The 16,734-nt window shown below is 36.8% G+C and overlaps 2 protein-coding genes across 2 annotated transcripts; one reads left to right on the forward strand and one right to left on the reverse strand.

Moving 5' to 3' along the window:
• Positions 1-824: 824 nt before the first annotated feature.
• LOC110113880 lies at positions 825-2,572 on the reverse strand. The gene is made up of 4 exons (XM_020846589.1): positions 2,503-2,572; positions 1,602-2,399; positions 1,228-1,469; positions 825-899 (listed from the first exon to the last, which is right to left on the reverse strand). Exons 1-4 carry the CDS (start codon positions 2,570-2,572, stop codon positions 825-827), a joined length of 1,185 nt encoding a protein of 394 aa, XP_020702248.1.
• A 1,103-nt stretch (positions 2,573-3,675) lies between these two features.
• Positions 3,676-10,312, forward strand: LOC110113884 (ATP-dependent zinc metalloprotease FTSH 8, mitochondrial; the record flags this gene model as incomplete). The annotated part of the gene is given in 7 exon segments (XM_020846593.2): positions 3,676-3,963; positions 4,059-4,275; positions 4,415-4,489; positions 7,706-7,839; positions 8,433-8,915; positions 9,113-9,880; positions 10,084-10,312. Coding segments are annotated over 7 exon segments (1,969 nt in total), but the record flags the coding sequence as incomplete, so codon positions are not given.
• Between the last annotated feature and the right edge of the window lie 6,422 nt (positions 10,313-16,734).

The raw sequence follows: 16,734 nt of genomic DNA on the forward strand, positions 1-16,734 counted from the left end.
AATAAAAAAGTTGTCATAAATGAAGCCTTAAAAAACAGTAATCTTAGCCTTAGCCACATCATTGAGTTCACCCTTCTTTCAAAGTTTAGGGATCGTAGAAGATCCTGAAGCGAACGAATAATGACAATGATGGTCGTCATCGGTGTTGGCGGTAAAAAAAAATAATTTATTTATAAAATGCAAAAATAAATATATATCAAATATATATTTTAAAAAATAGAAAATAAAAAAAGTCAGTGATCTCCAATCGGCCTTACTTAATTAGTTCGCCATATTTATTAACGCTTGAAGAAGCCTGCGATAGTCGACGCCGGACAGTTGATTTTGTCCTGGACGCTTGAAGAAAAAGATAACGAAGAATTTTACGTTTGTCCTTCTCTTCATTGTTGCCAAAAACTTATGCTAATAATTTTTCCAAAGACTTCAAGCAATCAACAACCAGTAACGAAAATAATCTATTCAATAATAAATACTTGAAGACTGTAGCTGGAAAGTTATAGATGGATGAGAGACCAACATAATTGCAATTCAGGCTGCTTCTACTACTCTTTTTAGCCGGTTCTTAGCGCTTTTTTTTTTTTTTTACAACAAAATAATTTTATTCATTTTTTTTTTTTACAACAAAATAATTCTATTCATAATCACAAATCCAAGGATACAACCATTACAAATGTAAGCAAAAGAAAAACCATAGAAAACAAACTGACAAAAAATACAAGCTAAGAAAACGGCTCAGAGAACAGTCAAGGCTCCCAGCATCCCGTCAACCCGCACAGACCGTCCAGTCAGTGAAGAGCAAAACCCAAAAAGCCAACCCGAAACCCTCACCAACGGTTGCCACCAACAAAGATGACCGGGACGCGAGCCCCGACCACATCATTGCCCATAGCCTCAAAAACCTGCCATTCCAACAATAAAACCAACAAAAACCGAGCAACAGCAAGAAGATCAACAAAACTAACTGAAAGCTCATCGCCTACGACGGCCCCTCCCCCAAAATTTTTCCCGAGTGGCAACATTTTTATTACACACAAGCGCAAAATCATTGTCAGAATCATTAAACTCAGACTCCGATTCAATATCCGACGAATCAATCAGTCAATCTCCCTGTTTTCTAATCGTCAAACCAGATGAATTACCCATACAGGTAGCCATCTCTTGAACATCCACCTCATTGACTTGCACCACAACCAAATTGTTGGTAGAAGAAAGCCCTTCCACACTAACCATATGCGTAGACTCGTCCACAATCCCGACAGAAACAACAGGTACCTCACCATCAGTACCACTTTCCAAATTCTTTGACACCTGCAAACCGCCATTATCAACCACAACACCCATAATAGGTGAAACCTCAGAACTCGCAACAGGTACCGAGTCATCCAACACCCTAACAGCCGCCGGAGGTTCCAAATTAAAAGCCGCAAGATCAGAAACATTCAACAAACCCAAAAGAAAAAAAGGGGAAGCTTTATGCGACAGAACACAATCACCAGCATCAACCGGCAAATTACCACCATCACTAGCCAACAACGGGCAAATACTAACACCCACCGTATTACCCAAATTAACCGGGACAATCCCAGCAGCCGGTTAATCGCCCAAAGGCTCCACAGTGACCAAATCCACCCCAGCCATCTCAGAATTAACAATAACATTAGCCACATTTTCCAGCACTGAGGAAACATCCAAACCGTCATTTAACACACCAACATCCGGTAAAATCTCAACTGGATCATTCGCAATAGCAGGTTTACCAAACATAGTATCAGATTTGCACTTACCAGACACATGCCCTAAACATTTACAAACACTACAAAAATGAGGAAATTCATCAAAAACCACATCCTGAACATACCCTAGAGCCTCAGATCCTAACCAAACTTGCTTCGTATAAGTTTTGGTAATATCAATTTCAACTAAAACACGGGCATTGGACGGACGTGAACCAACCGAGGTAGCTTCATCTATTTTTAAAGGTTTGCCAAATAACTCACCAAGCCCAAACAGAATCCTTGGCACAAAGAAATGAGGACGAAGATGAGGAAAGGAAATCCAAATCGGGATGATCGGCGACTCAACTCCGATATCTAAAGTAGGAGACCATTTCGTTAGTTTCATAAAACAATTGAAAACCAGGTAGGATCGGTGGCCAAAAACCCTACAATAGTCTAAATCATTGGACAACTTAATCAAAATGTGTGTATAATCCAAAACGGTAACAGAAACTTCTCTGTTTAGCTTCAAATTAAAGAAAAAATTGCGAATCGCGTCAAGAGGGGGACGCTTCGACGGGAATAAACCTACTAATGAAAAACGAAAAGGCACAGCCAAATCCCTGATTTCCTCATCAGAAACCCAAAGAGATGGTAGACCACGAAAGGTAGAAGGCCTCAAATCTGGAAAAGAGGAAGACGATCCAGCTAGAGTTTGAAGAAAAGACTTAGAGTGAGAGATCCCAAAAAAAAAAATCGGGATCTTTCAATTTGATCGGAGGCATACCGGTAAAACCGGAAGAAAATAAAAACAAAAAACCACCAGTAACACAAAAAAGAGATGAGAACGCTTTCATGAAGGAAAAGACCGGAAACCCCCGCCGGCGGGGGCCAAAAAGTCCAAGCACTGCGGAACCCTAGCCGCCAGAGGAGAAGCGCACGATGCGTCCTTATAAATTTTAATTAGCTCTGTTGTATTTCCATATATGATTGAATGCTTTTGTAATTTTTGCTCTAACGATAGTTGCTATATTATATAGCATTGTAAGACAAATTATGGGGCTGTTTGGCATTGGATATTGATTTTTTTTTTTTATCATTGGATATTGATTTATTTGTTGAACTTCTAAAAATTTATATCTATTATAGTTGTGTAAGCTTTACTATTTTACATGGATTATTGTATATTACATTATTGAGAGGAGTTATATGAATAAACTTGTTGTTGTAGATTATGTGCAATAGGAAATATTATATGTGAAAAAAAAAAAAAAATTCATTCATATGTTCATCACATGGTCATACAATATTTTTTCTATAATACCACATTCAAATTGCATAAATAAAGTGGCAACAATATGGTTGGTGAATCTACTAGCTATTGTCAAAATTTTTTCATAATATACATTTCGTCATATCTTGCAAAAGAATTCATAGGGAAATGATAAGGCATGGCATCACAACAGATTTGTGGAATGCTCGGGTGAGCATTTATCTTTGCATTTTAAATATTCCAGGTTTTAATATATTTTGTAGTAATTTAATGATTTTTTGATAATGATCGTTATGATGGAGTTACTCTCCAATGCAACATATATCAACTTTTCTGTCATATTGAAGTGTACTATCAAATAGTTGTCTATCGATGTCTAAAAAAATATTATGCTATCATAGTATCATGTACTCTTTCTGCATGTACTAATTTCTATTGTATGAGCTCATATTGAATTTATTATGTGGTGTGGAATTATCTTGAATTTATAATAAACATATTGAACGCTGTTTCTTTATATTTAAATCTTTTGCCAAATAATTTATTAGAATTTAACATTTGTCATACCAAATAATATTCAGAATTTAAAAATCTCAAAATTTATTAAATTCAAATTTACAGTATTTATTAATTCCCAGTAAAGTTAAATACAATACAATACCAAACAGCTCCTACATAACCACAAGCCTGCATCCATGTATCATATCCTACATATTACCTGCTAGTCCTCCAAGCTTGCGCTGCTGCTACCCATTTGCATCGTGGACGTATCTTCGACCGCAACGCTACCTCTGTCATCTCTCCGCCGAGACAAACAAACCCTAGAAATTCCGGTCCTCGTCCGAGGACAGTGAGCGAAGCATCGCTACCTAGGGTTCTACTGTTCGGTTCATGCGATAGCAGAAGGGGGAGATGATTTTTTCGAGGCTCGGCCGTTCCATCTTGCGATCCGGCGGGTGTTCCAGATTAGGAAAGGTAATCATTTTCTAGTTTGGTTGTGCTTCCTCCTTCATATGTTTGATTTGTGTTTATTTTGACTTCATGGCTCGTCTTCGTTGAATCTTATTCAGGGTGGTGATCTTTTGATACGGTGTGACGGGAAATTTGTGTCTTATACGACTGAGGCGACTCTTGGACCGCTTTCTGGTTTGAGGGGCTATCTAACTTCAGTTGGAGGGAGAGGGGGGAAGGCTCTTCAGGAAAAGAGCCCCCGTGGTGACTGGAGATTTTTGCTTGGGCATCCTAGTTTCAGAAGGTTGTTTTCCAGCGAGTCCAAGGATAAAAAGAGTAAGGGATCACGTTGAGAACTTATTTTTAGGATTTAACTTGAATTAAACAAAAAAAGGATCACGTTGAGAACTCGAGGTGTTTAAACAAAAGATTTTTCCTTGAATTTACTTTACGTTGACAATAATTCCTTTTGTAGACTATGAGAACTACTACCCTAAAGAGCAGAAGGAAATTCCGAAAGGCAATGAGAATGAAAAATCTGATACTAAAGGTATGTGGCTGTTTTCATCAAAATGTTTTTTCTAGTTGAATATGTGTGGATCCCAGGGAACATTTACTTCAAATGAATAAGTATTTCGAGATTTTACATGTGGATCTATTTTTGGTTACCATGTATTGAGCCTGTATAGAGCCTCTGCTTACTCTTATATTTTTATCTTTTATATTGTACATATAGGAGCTGGAAAAAAAAACTGGTTTTATTATTTTACTAATTCACAATTTAATATTAGCGGAATTGAATATCATTAGCTTGTAGAGAAGGAATTTATCTTGATTGTTCACATGATAGAACTCTAAGCGTTATCTGCAAAATGCTTCATCTTTTTATGATCTATTTATTTTTCACAGAAGTTAATTCTGTTAGATCACAATCACTACTCCCTTTTTATCGCATGAAGCATGTTTAGTTGGGGGCAACCATTCATATATTTGCCCCTTATCTGTTTTATATCATAGAGGGGTTCTGAACTGAAGAAACATGATTGCTTTGAAAAACTACTCATCTAATACATAATCTAAAATGAAGTGTAATATTTCTGAGAAGTTTAACTTTGATGTTTTTATATTTTCCATCATAATCATGCTAGAAGTGTTTTTAGATTGTCTCAAGTGGCAAAGATCAAAATATCAGACACTTCACACTTTAGTGTTCTCTTTCTCTTTTTCAAATAAACTTGGAATGATCCATTTTCGCATAGTTAGTTTTCAATTTGAACATATTTCTACATCAGGTTCATCTTCATTTGACTAGTTTCTAAATTGTCAGTTCGTGCTTTAACTAGATTATGTTTTTACGCAATTGATTTTGTTAATTTGACAATTCAAATGATTAATTTTTCAAAGTAGTCAAAATTTCCATCCCTTTCACAGTTTGATAAATTGCCTGGATAACTTGCCAGACATCCATGTGATATGTCATGACAATTTATGATCTTATACCAATTTGATAGAAATCTGTTTAGGTTTAGGGTTTTTTAAGGCTACTAAATTGATGCAATATATATAGATCATGGATGGACATAGAAGTCATAGCTCATAGACCACTAAATATACAAAAGCTGGCTTTCTTAGATGCAAATCAATAAACATTAGAATTAGAACCTGAACAATATTGCAAAGATGCAAAGATCAAATAAATTTAAAAAATCAACGAGCAATTGTAAGTTATTTACCATAATTTAAATCTTAATTGTATCAAATTTGGACAAAATTAAGAAAATCATAAGCCTTTTTAACTTAAATATAGTCCAATGCATGTTATGTAAACAGTCCCTTTTCCAGAATTTGCAATGGAATATTCCAGATTATTTAGGGAAATACAAGTTGTCTCACTTGTTTTATTGACCGACATAATTTCTTTAATAGCACATTTTGGCTGATTCCTCAATTAATAGATTCCTATCCAGTGTTTGATTTCCTATGTGGATATTAATATGATGAGGACATCGATCCAAGGTTCAAACATGTGTATCGCCGGAAGCATTGCAGATCGATGGCCACGATTCAGAGCTTATATTTCTATTTGTTTATGCATTTTATTTTTATGTTTTCCTATTGTACCCTTATGTTGAGTTGAGTCATGTTGGGGCCCTGAGGGCAATTTAGTCTTTATTTCTTCTTGTATGCTTGAGACCTATATATATGGGTCTTTTCTCTTGTAATAGCTAATGAATATTTGGAATGAAAATTTGTTTTGTCATCTTCTTCTTCTTCTTGTGGTGCACTAGAGAGGAGAACGAGAGCCCAAGGTGAGGGCGAAAAGCAATACCCACCAGTCATTGGAAGAGTCCGTGACTCGTGGTCTATCCCCATCATCCCAATCCCCTTCCTCTCCCCAACCCGCCGGCCCTAGTCCCCTCTTGGCCGCCGGCCACCCCACCACCACCACCACCACCCGTCAGGAGGTCTCCCAACCGTCGGCCACCTCCCCCATTCCCCACGTGTTCCAATTTTGAAAATTCAATTTTTGAATTTCGAAAACTTTCCAATTTTGGAAATTCCAAATTAGGAAAGTTTTTAAATCCGTTTCATGATGAAATTCAAATTCAAACGGATTTTATTCTAATCCTTCCTAAACCTCATGAGCCGATTTGGAAACTATTTACTTGCTCCCACACCAAATCCCTCCCTCTAGAAGCTGCCGGCCACCATGGATGGATCCTCATTCATGTCACCATTTAATGCATTGATGACCCATGAATTTGAAATTAATTTCAAATGAATTTCCCCCCCTATTTCTCCCAAAACCTGAAATTAATTTCAGGTTTTAACATAACTTCCTCCCCTCTCTCTCTCATACCGCCGGCCCCCCTTAATGGGCTCCCATTATTTGCCATTAACTTCCCTTAACTCCTTTCAAATTTGAATTAATTTCAATTTGAATTTTCCCTCTAAATCCACTTAATCCTGAAATTAATTTCAGATTTTGGGATTAAACCTATTGCCATTGGATCTCTCTTGGAAACCGCCGGCTCCTCTTCCTCCTGCTCCTGCCGCCCCCTCATCTTGCTTCTCCTTGTGATCTGTGAAGTCAAAGAAGAAGAAGACTACGCCGCCCTTCTCCGCGTAAATGACGCATGGCGGATCCTGAGCTTGATAGCGGATTCGTGTACGACATCTATGGCGACATTCACATCACCCGTTCGCAGTTCTTCGACGTTGGATTTGGATTTGACGATACTATTGAGGACTATCTAAATCGCATCTTGCCTACTCTCGTGGACGTCATAGACGACTAATTTCAAGACTACGATTGGATCCTCCAAGGCCATCCATCCCCGCCATCTCCGCCACCGCCGACCTTTCCGTGGATCAACGCCATTGGTGTTGCTACCGTCCTCGTGGCATCGTTGGGTGTGCTGAAGACCTTTTTCCGCTAAGCCTAGTGTAGTTGAGTGATCCATCCCCAAGGTGAAAACTCTCTTTATTAAGTTGCGGATTGTTGATTAATAGCTTTTGTTATTGCTACTATCTTTGGTTACCTAGGAGTTTTGGCTAATCTACATGTACTTCCTCGCCTAAGCTAGTTGAAAACTAAGATTCTTTGATGAACTTGCTTATTATTTTAATAAGTTATTAATTGGTAATTCATTGTCAACTATTCTTAAAATTTCTTAAATGAGCTCCTGCGCATGTTGGTTTCACATCATAATAAGTGCCATTTTATGCCATCAAATAAACCTGTTGTTTCTGTTTTTTTTTTCAGAGGACTCAAATACAGATGATCAAGGAAATTTTCATGAAAATTTCATAAAGCAATTGCAGAATTATGCAACTCCATTGATATTTATTGGATTATTGCTTTCATCATTGTCTTTTGGCTCGCATGAACAAAGAGAGGTCAGAACTCATTTACCATTTCAAGGAGATGAATTTGAAATATTGAGCTTTCTCTATACTCTGTAATATAATCTCTGTTCTCATATTCAGATTTGGACTTCATTTTTTCATTGATTTAGCTTGTTATATTGATTTTAACTTAAACATAGTGTTTTGTTTTTTAATAACACAGTATTGATTCTGCTACTTTTATTATGCCAATTGCATGCTATAGAACAATGTCGATTATTCTTTTTGGAGTTGCATTACTGGTATCTTTGTAATTCAATTTTGTAGCTTTTTTCAATTATGTAAGTATGCAGTAGTCCCGCTTTTCAACTTCTGCTTCTTGCTTTGCTGGATATGTTAATGGCTTCCACCACTTGCTATGAAGCTGTTCATATAATATTCAATATTATTTTGATTTTTATACCTGATTTATTCTAGTATTGATTATAAAATATTCGGAATTTAGTATTTTGTTTCCGTTATTTCTATTTTATTTTGTTAAATAAGTTCGAAAGTAAATATTTTTTAATGTGCATTTCTTCTAGATTCTGGAGTGAGAAGTTTTGTCCTGGGACGTTAAATAATATTAATGTTAAATCTCGCAGATTAGCTTTCAAGAGTTCAAGATCAAATTGTTAGAACCTGGTTTAGTTGACCACATTGTTGTGTCAAATAAATCCGTTGCAAAAGTTTATGTTAAGAACTCACCACAGGGTATCCATCAAACAAGGGATGATGAGTTTCAAGGCACCACGACAGAGGTACCAAGGCGCAGCAGTAGCCATTATAAGTTTTACTTTAATATTGGAAGTGTAGAATCATTTGAGGAGAAGTTGGAGGAAGCCCAGGAAGCTCTTGGGGTGGACCCTCATGACTATGTTCCTGTAACATACGTCTCTGAAATTAATTGGTTTCAAGAGATGATGAGGTTTGCTCCGACAGCTTTTCTTGTTGGTCTCATCTACCTGCTTGGGCGAAGAATGCAAGGTGGACTTAGCATTGGTGGTGGTTCAGGGCGGGGAAATCGTGGTATATTTAATATTGGAAAAGCTCAGGTGACCAAGTTGGACAAGAATTCCAAAAATAAGGTTAGCTGCTCACTTTTTCAGCCTTAGTTTTTTCATGAAAATATTGAGAGGATCAATGAGAAGTAGGATCTTTACTTTCATCTGGATGAAGGTTAATTTTGCTACTATTTAATATATTGTATTTGTTCTATTGGTTATCTAGTTTGCTCGACTGAAAGAGCCAAGTAGGTCCTCATATCCGAGTTTATTTGTTCCAGATATATTTCAAAGATGTGGCTGGATGCGATGAAGCTAAACAAGAAATCATGGAGTTTGTTCATTTCCTTAAAAACCCAAAGAAGTATGAAGATTTGGGCGCTAAAATTCCCAAAGGCGCACTACTTGTAGGTCCTCCAGGCACAGGTAAGACGCTTCTGGCGAAAGCAACTGCAGGTGAATCAGGTGTACCCTTTTTATCGATCGCAGGATCAGATTTTATGGAGATGTTTGTTGGCGTGGGGCCATCCAGGGTAAGGAGTCTGTTTCAAGAAGCCAGGCAATGTGCTCCAAGTATAATTTTTATTGATGAGATTGATGCAATAGGCCGTGCAAGAGGTCGAGGAGGGTTTTCTGGTTCCAATGATGAACGTGAAAGCACCCTGAACCAGTTGCTTGTGGAGATGGATGGATTTGGGACAACATCAGGAGTTGTGGTTCTTGCAGGAACTAATAGGCCTGATATTTTGGACAAGGCTTTACTTAGACCTGGTAGGTTTGATCGTCAGATTTCTATTGATAAGCCTGATATAAGGGGCCGTGAACAAATTTTCCGTATCTATCTGAAGAAGATCAAACTTGACAATGATCCATCATTTTACTCTGAAAGGCTAGCTGCTCTGACTCCTGGATTTGCGGGTGCTGATATTGCTAATGTTTGTAATGAAGCTGCACTAATTGCTGCAAGAAATGATGACTCAACAGTTACGGTGCAGCATTTTGAGTCTGCCATAGATAGGGTAATTGGTGGTCTGGAGAAAAAGAACAAGGTGAGTAGTTTTTAGATATAAAAGTTTATTCATCTCTCTTCTTTCACCATTTTCTTGCATTTTTAAAATCTGCTGTAATCAGATGACATTTCTTAAATTAAAGCAAATTATAGTTATGGTTTATGTGTTTGATCATTAGTATGAATCAGTAACTTTACACTTGAAAGCCTGCTTATTAGCATTTTGGTCATCACTATTGTCAGGTAATTAGCAAACAAGAGAGGCGAACTGTTGCGTATCACGAGTCAGGTCATGCTGTTACTGGATGGTTTTTGGAGCATGCGGAGCCACTTCTTAAGGTTACAATTGTCCCCAGAGGGACTGCAGCTTTGGGCTTTGCCCAGTATGTGCCTAATGAAAACCTTCTCATGACCGATGAGCAACTTTTCGACATGACATGCATGACACTAGGTGGCCGTGCAGCTGAAGAGGCAAGCAATAATCCTTTTTCTCTTTTCTTTTGAGTATGCTATATCATCTTTTTTATGTTAACTGTGATGCCAACTTACTGAGGCCTGGCATTTGACTTGATGTGTGTTATTACGCCTCTATAAAAATTTTGATTAGGCGTTTTTTCCCTTAAAAAAAAAAAAAAAGTTTTAAACCATTGTAACACCTACTGAATAATTTAATTCCCTTTTAGCTTTGAAAAAAAAGCATCTTGGCTCATTTCTTGATTGAAATAACCTTGACTCTCAAACCAGATATGCACAAAATTAAGCCTTTCATTATCATCCATTTTCTCTCTTCTCCTTTGACCTTATGTAGGCACTATTTATTTATTTGCTGTGTAATTAAAGGGTATGTCTTTGTGAGCTGGAATGTGCTTTTGTTATATGTTTGCTAAGAATAGGTAAGGATCTAAGTTCTCTGTAATGAAAGTATCAGCATATACAAGTGACGTCATCAGTTCATCTCTATCATCATGAAAGATATTTTTTTCATATTTGTGGAAGTTCATCATAAGCAATCGGTTTCCAATGTTTGACCATAAGTCCCAAAGTTTATGTTTCCAGTCATGCAAGAACTACAAAATACCCTTCATGCAAATTTCAGAGGTAAAAATAGCAAACCCTTCTCATACCCTTCAAAGCGCCCTGCAATAGCAATAGTTCCATGCGCTGTATGCGTCCTTTTTAATGATGCAAACAGATCTTCCAAATGGTTGATCTATTATGAGTTGTTACTCGTCTGTAAATACTACTGCTGATCTCTATTATTTACTTTTGTCCTGGTTGTTATGTTGAATTCAGAATTGTTTATAAATCACATTAAATCATGCTAAAATTCTGAAAAGAGAGCAGAGAAATAGGGAGATAATTTTAGATTGAGAAAATAATATTTTCATCAAATGTGCTTGAGTACAAAAAATTGCATCCACTAAACTCACTCTGACATTTTATTTATAGATTTGGGTTGGGGCTTGAGTGTTACAAAATTGATTACTTATATAGCTATGCAAAAAATAAGAGAAAAATATTAGTACTGTGTAGTTAAATTAGAATGTCCAACATGTATATGTCATCCATAGAGCTAATAAAAATTTGCTAGTTTGGAGTGCATAGGTGGACGACTAGCTAAATAACCAATCAACACCGTCTTCTCATATGAAGTAAATCCTCCACTTGAGTAGGCAGTAGAGCCAAGTTGTGATTGGGGCGACTTCATATGTCATAGTCATTTGCTTGGGGTGAGTTTTTTTGTAGATTTGATGAGTTCCTTTTGATCTGAGATCGATTAAACCTAGTTGACTTTACTTGAACCAGGCCAACTTGGCTTTAACCTAGTTTCCTAGGTATTTTGTTGTACATTTAGTTCCCTCGTTCTCTTATGTATTTAGAGGATTATTGCGAAATAATAAGATAATATAAAAAATATTCTTTATAAAACATTCGTTAATATTCTTTAATGTTAGATGTTTGTCAATCAATTTGATTTATACTACTGACAGTGTCTTTTTGTTCATATTAGAAAATATTTAGCCTATAAATATAAGATTGATGTTCTTCTTTCGAATGCTTTTTGTAATTTTCCCTTCACTTCTTGAGCTCTATAATTCCTTAACCCCACAAAGAAGGGAAGTGCCAAAAAATAAAATTAACTTCTCAAAAGATGATGAAAAAGCATGCCAAGTTGAACAAACGTGAGAAAAAGGAACCTCTAAGAATAAGTAGATGAATAAAAGAGTTGAGATATAGGCATTGAATGTGAAGGTCGAGATTGGAGAACTCGCTATATTTAAGCCATTGGCTGACCAACTTTTTTTTCACCCGCAAAGGTTGTTAAAGAATTTGTTTCGTCATTGTCTACTCTCTTACTTGCAAAGATAGAAATTGAGAGTGAAGGTGAAATTGGATTTTTTGAACTTTTTATATATTTAATATGATGGTGATTTCATGTAGTTTTCTTTTTAATGGGCGAGCTTCTCGATGAAATGTCAGTTGTTAACCATCCACAAGAGCAGTGTAAAGATTCGGCCAAGTGGGCCTTATCAATGGATGGATGTTTTCAATCGACTAATGAGATGGTTGTGGTTGAAGTTATCCAGGTGCCTATTGAAGTGCCTATAATTGAAGCTGCCTAAGTGCCTATCGAGCAACAAGCTGTTGAAGGTTCGAGTATCAAAAGGTTACTTAAAGTACTTCTTCAACTCCCTCTTGGACAAAATTTTGCTTGACCTTTTCAAGAAATCTTCATCGAGTTTTATAAGAAATATTCTCTCTTCCAGCTTCTCCCTTGGCCTAATTAGCCTTGTCTGATGCTGAGAAGGATCCCATGACTCCTTCAAATTTCGTAAACCTGATTCTGAAGATTTTAAGAAAAGTAGTTGGGCTAAATACTGATAAATAGAAGATGCTGTATTCAATTCTGAGGGAGTGCTTCTAGAATATTCATTGTGTGATTTCCAGCTCACCAAGAGAATTATTTGAAGTAGCTCTTTTGAAGAAAGTTGAATTATTTTTTAAAGTCAGTCAATGAAAGATGTGTATTTCTACAATGAAGGATGAATACAAATGGAGATGTCCGACTTCAATAAACAGATTTCTGAGATGAAAGTATCATTTTTTTGAAGTCACTAACTCTTTTTGGCAAGAAGTTGGTGCTCTTAGAGCTAAGGTCACTGTTAGTTGAAAATACATAGAGTTTACCAAGTCATCTAAATTCCTGGTTGTTGTCGACTTTGTGCTGAAGTGGCGTATTAATAGTGGAAAAATATTTAGAGAAGTCGATCTTGGACAAAATTTTGTTTGACCTTTTCAAAAAATCTTCATCATGTTTTATAAATAATATTCTTTCTCTTCTAGCTTCTCCCTTGGCCGAATTAACATTGTCAGATGCAGAGAAGGATCCCATGACTCCAAATTTTGTAAACCTGATTCTAGAAATTTTAAGAAAAGTACTTGGGCCGAATGTTGATAAATAGAAGATGCCGTCTTCAATTCTGAGGGAGTGCTTCTAGAATGTTCATAGTGTGATTTCCAACTCACCAAGAGAACTATTTGAAGTAGCTCTTTTGAAGAAAGTTGAATTATTTTTTGAAGTCTGTCAATGGAAGATGTCTATTTCTACCAGGAAGGATGAGTACAAAATGGAGATGTCCGACTTCAATAAATAAATTTTCTGAGATGAAAGTAATTTTTTTTTAAGCCACTAACTCTTTTTGACAAGAAGTTGCTGCTCTTAGAACTAAGGTCATCGTTAGTTGAAGGCACATGGAGTTTACCAAGTCAACTCAGTTCCTGGCTGTTGTCGAGTTTATCCTGAATAGTTGAAATGACTTATTAATAGTGGAAAGATATCTTGAGAAGTTGATGTTGATCCATATTTGTACTTCTTCTCTTGTTCTCAGGATAGTTGAAATGAGTTAGTAATAGCGGAAAGATATCTTAAGAAGTTGATGTTGATCCATATTTGCAATTCTTCTCTTGTTCTTTTTTGTCTTTGGAAGGGATGGCTTTAAGTTGCCCAAATTAAAGTTGAACGGTGAATATAATTCTAATTTAGGGGCTGTTTGGTATGCAAAATTAGGAGGGTAAAGTAATTTACTTACACGCATTTAGTAAATTAAGTCGTTTGGTTGCTTTTGAGCGGAACGTAAGTAATTCCTCCGAAGCATCAGCGTTGTATTGCGACGGGCCATTCGTGCGACTTTGAAACCCGCTCAAATTGAGCGGGTTAGAAATCCTCTCGCGCGAAATGATGGGAACCAGCCTCGCACGATTCCTTCTTCTCCGTTCTTCCCACGTGCTCCGCGCTCTTCTCATTTTGCACACTCCAAGCAGATATCCCCAACTAAAGCTCTCTCCCTCTCTCAAAACCGAAGCCTTCTCTCCCAGCTCCCACTATTACTTCAACCTCTTGGCTCACAGGTTGAACGAAGTTGATGTGCATGACCACAAGCAAGCAAAATAGCGAAACGACGATGACGAGGTAGATGTACTCGAGCACCATCCGGATCCTCGGCGTGAGGAGCTGGGAGAGCATCCTCGAGAGCCACGCGTGAACGCAGAGGAAGGTCTGTTCCGGATCCATCTCCGCCTCTTAAACCCTAGAATCCCAATATTTCCCCCTTCCACCCCACTTTCATTTCCAACACAAACCAAACCCTACTTAGATGAAGTGGGTCAATTCGCTCAGGGAAAGGATGCCGAACGGTCAGCCCAAGTTAGTGTCCCGACTTTGGCCGTTCTGTGCGGGGACGAGACTGTAGATTTTGATGTCAATGCTGGAGCGGAAGTTGTGTTTGGAATGGATTTACAAGGTGCTAAAGACCCCAATTGCAGGTGTATAAAATTCCCTATGGCTTGCACTTATGATCGTAAAGCTACAGGTGTGGGCACTCCAAGTGTTTGTGCAAGTGCCTCAAAGGCTGCAGAAAATGCTCCTTTCTTTGCTCCTTTCTCTTTTGATTGTACTTATGTAACTTGAAATAAGGTGTTATGTCTTCTGAACTAATACTAGCATTTTTTTAATCCATTTGAACTAATGAGGAAAATATCTTTTGCAATCATAACCTGAAATAAGCTCAAGATAAATCATGCGTTTTTATTTCATATTTCTTTTAATGCAGCTGTAAACAAAGATGAGCTATTGCAAATGGTAAGATTTGGTGTAAACTGAGCGTCTCGAGAATACGAACTCAACGATATCAAATCCAATCCGTTCCGAGCCCAAACAGGTCAAAATGAAGGGTTAGAAGCGATGTTGGACGGCTCAAACCACAATTTGGATTACCAAACGGTTTCCAAACATAACATAGTAATAGTAGAATTGAGCGGCTCGACGAGACGAATCCAATGAGCCCAAAAAATAAGAATTTTATGCTCAATCTCTTTCCCCAAAATTTATATTTTAAAAATAAGAATTTTATGCTCAATTTCTTTCCCTGAAATCAAATGGAAATTTTATATTTTTAATTCCTCACAATCCACTAATTTAAATTACTTAAACACTCCATTTCTATTAGATTTCAAGCTTTGATCAATATTCTCCATTGGTTAGCTGAAAATGATATTGCTCCAAGGGATGATATACTCATCTCACTTGCCAAGTCCATTATGGTTTCCCTGTGACTGAGGATGATGATATTCTGGGTTGTTCATATCCACACAATCACGTCTATTGCAGCACACTGGTAAATTAATACACAACATAATATTATATCTTATAATCTCAAAAAAATTTATAATAAGATAGTGCAATAAATAAATACACTGGTTTTATTTTATAACACCAAATAATACTAATTATTATAAATACACTGTTATTATAAATACACTAGTTGTAATGTCAAAATAAATTATTACAAATACACCGCATTTACTTTACTCTATATATACCTAATCAAACAAGGGAAACAATTCTCATGCATTTATTTTGCAGACAACAAAACAATCTCAAAATTCGGAATGCAATACATTTACTTTATATTGCATTTACTTTACACTGCATTCCTTTTTCAAACAACCAAACAACCCCTTAATGAAAGTCCATATTTAGTTTGTTCAATGAGTTGATATGTTGATGTGACTAACTTTGATTTAATGATTTTAATATATGAAAATAATATTTGGAAATCCAAAAATATGAATTTAAAATTTAAAATCTATGATTTGAAAAGTCGCATGTTAAATAATGTTGTGACGTTGTCTCAATGCTGTTGTCTTTTGAAGTTATAAATATGATAGAACACTGAATAATAAACCTTATGTTTCCGGAACATTGATTCCTTTGTATATTTATGTTTTCTTTCTTCTATGTTAACCATCTTCCAAACTAAACTAGCTAACTTTCAAAAGAGAAATAAGACCTTCATTCTTTGCTCGCTTCTTTCTCCATCGAAGATGTCAAAGGCCAACATGAATTTGATTTGATTGATGTGCATTTTCAATGATTCTTATCAATCTTGAGCGGGTGAGAAGAGCGAGTTCCCAAATGCTATTGTTAGAAATGAGATATGCTAGTGCTAAGATCAATTCGGCCTTGGATTTCGCTTTCCTCTATGCTGCGAGTTGATGAATATCATGAATTTCTTCGAAGTCATCTGTTAGACCGGTCCAGTGGACCGGTCCAGCCGGTCCGCACGAGACCGGCCGAGTTGCGAAACAGGCGCGGTTTCGCCTGGGCGGAAGCCGCACTCACGCATGATCCACGGGAGCCCTTTTTGGAAGGTTTTTGAATGGAGTTTAGGAGGGAAATTGATTGTAGAGACTGTTTAGGGAATTCCTTTTGAATTGTATGCATTAAATAGTAGATTTTCCTAGGATTTGAGCATCTTGAATTTGGTTGAAATTTGAGATCTCTTAGATTTAAGTTTCTTTGGGCTCTAGCGGCGTCTAGAGATTTGGGAGAGA

Source organism: Dendrobium catenatum, unplaced genomic scaffold (assembly GCF_001605985.2).
Source record: "Dendrobium catenatum unplaced genomic scaffold, ASM160598v2 fragScaff_scaffold_365, whole genome shotgun sequence".
Taxonomy (NCBI): Eukaryota; Viridiplantae; Streptophyta; class Magnoliopsida; order Asparagales; family Orchidaceae; genus Dendrobium; species Dendrobium catenatum.

Excerpts from the sequence above, each read along its gene's own strand:
- LOC110113880 (XM_020846589.1), bottom strand. The coding sequence starts at position 2,572 with ATGAAAGCGTTCTCATCTCTTTTTTGTGTTACTGGTGGTTTTTTGTTT. Across the intron at positions 2,400-2,502 it reads ATTTTCTTCCGGTTTTACCG|ATTTGAGGCCTTCTACCTTT; the intron begins GTATGCCTCCGA and ends CCTCTTTTCCAG. Across the intron at positions 1,470-1,601 it reads GGTCACTGTGGAGCCTTTGG|CTTCCCCTTTTTTTCTTTTG; the intron begins GCGATTAACCGG and ends TGTCGCATAAAG.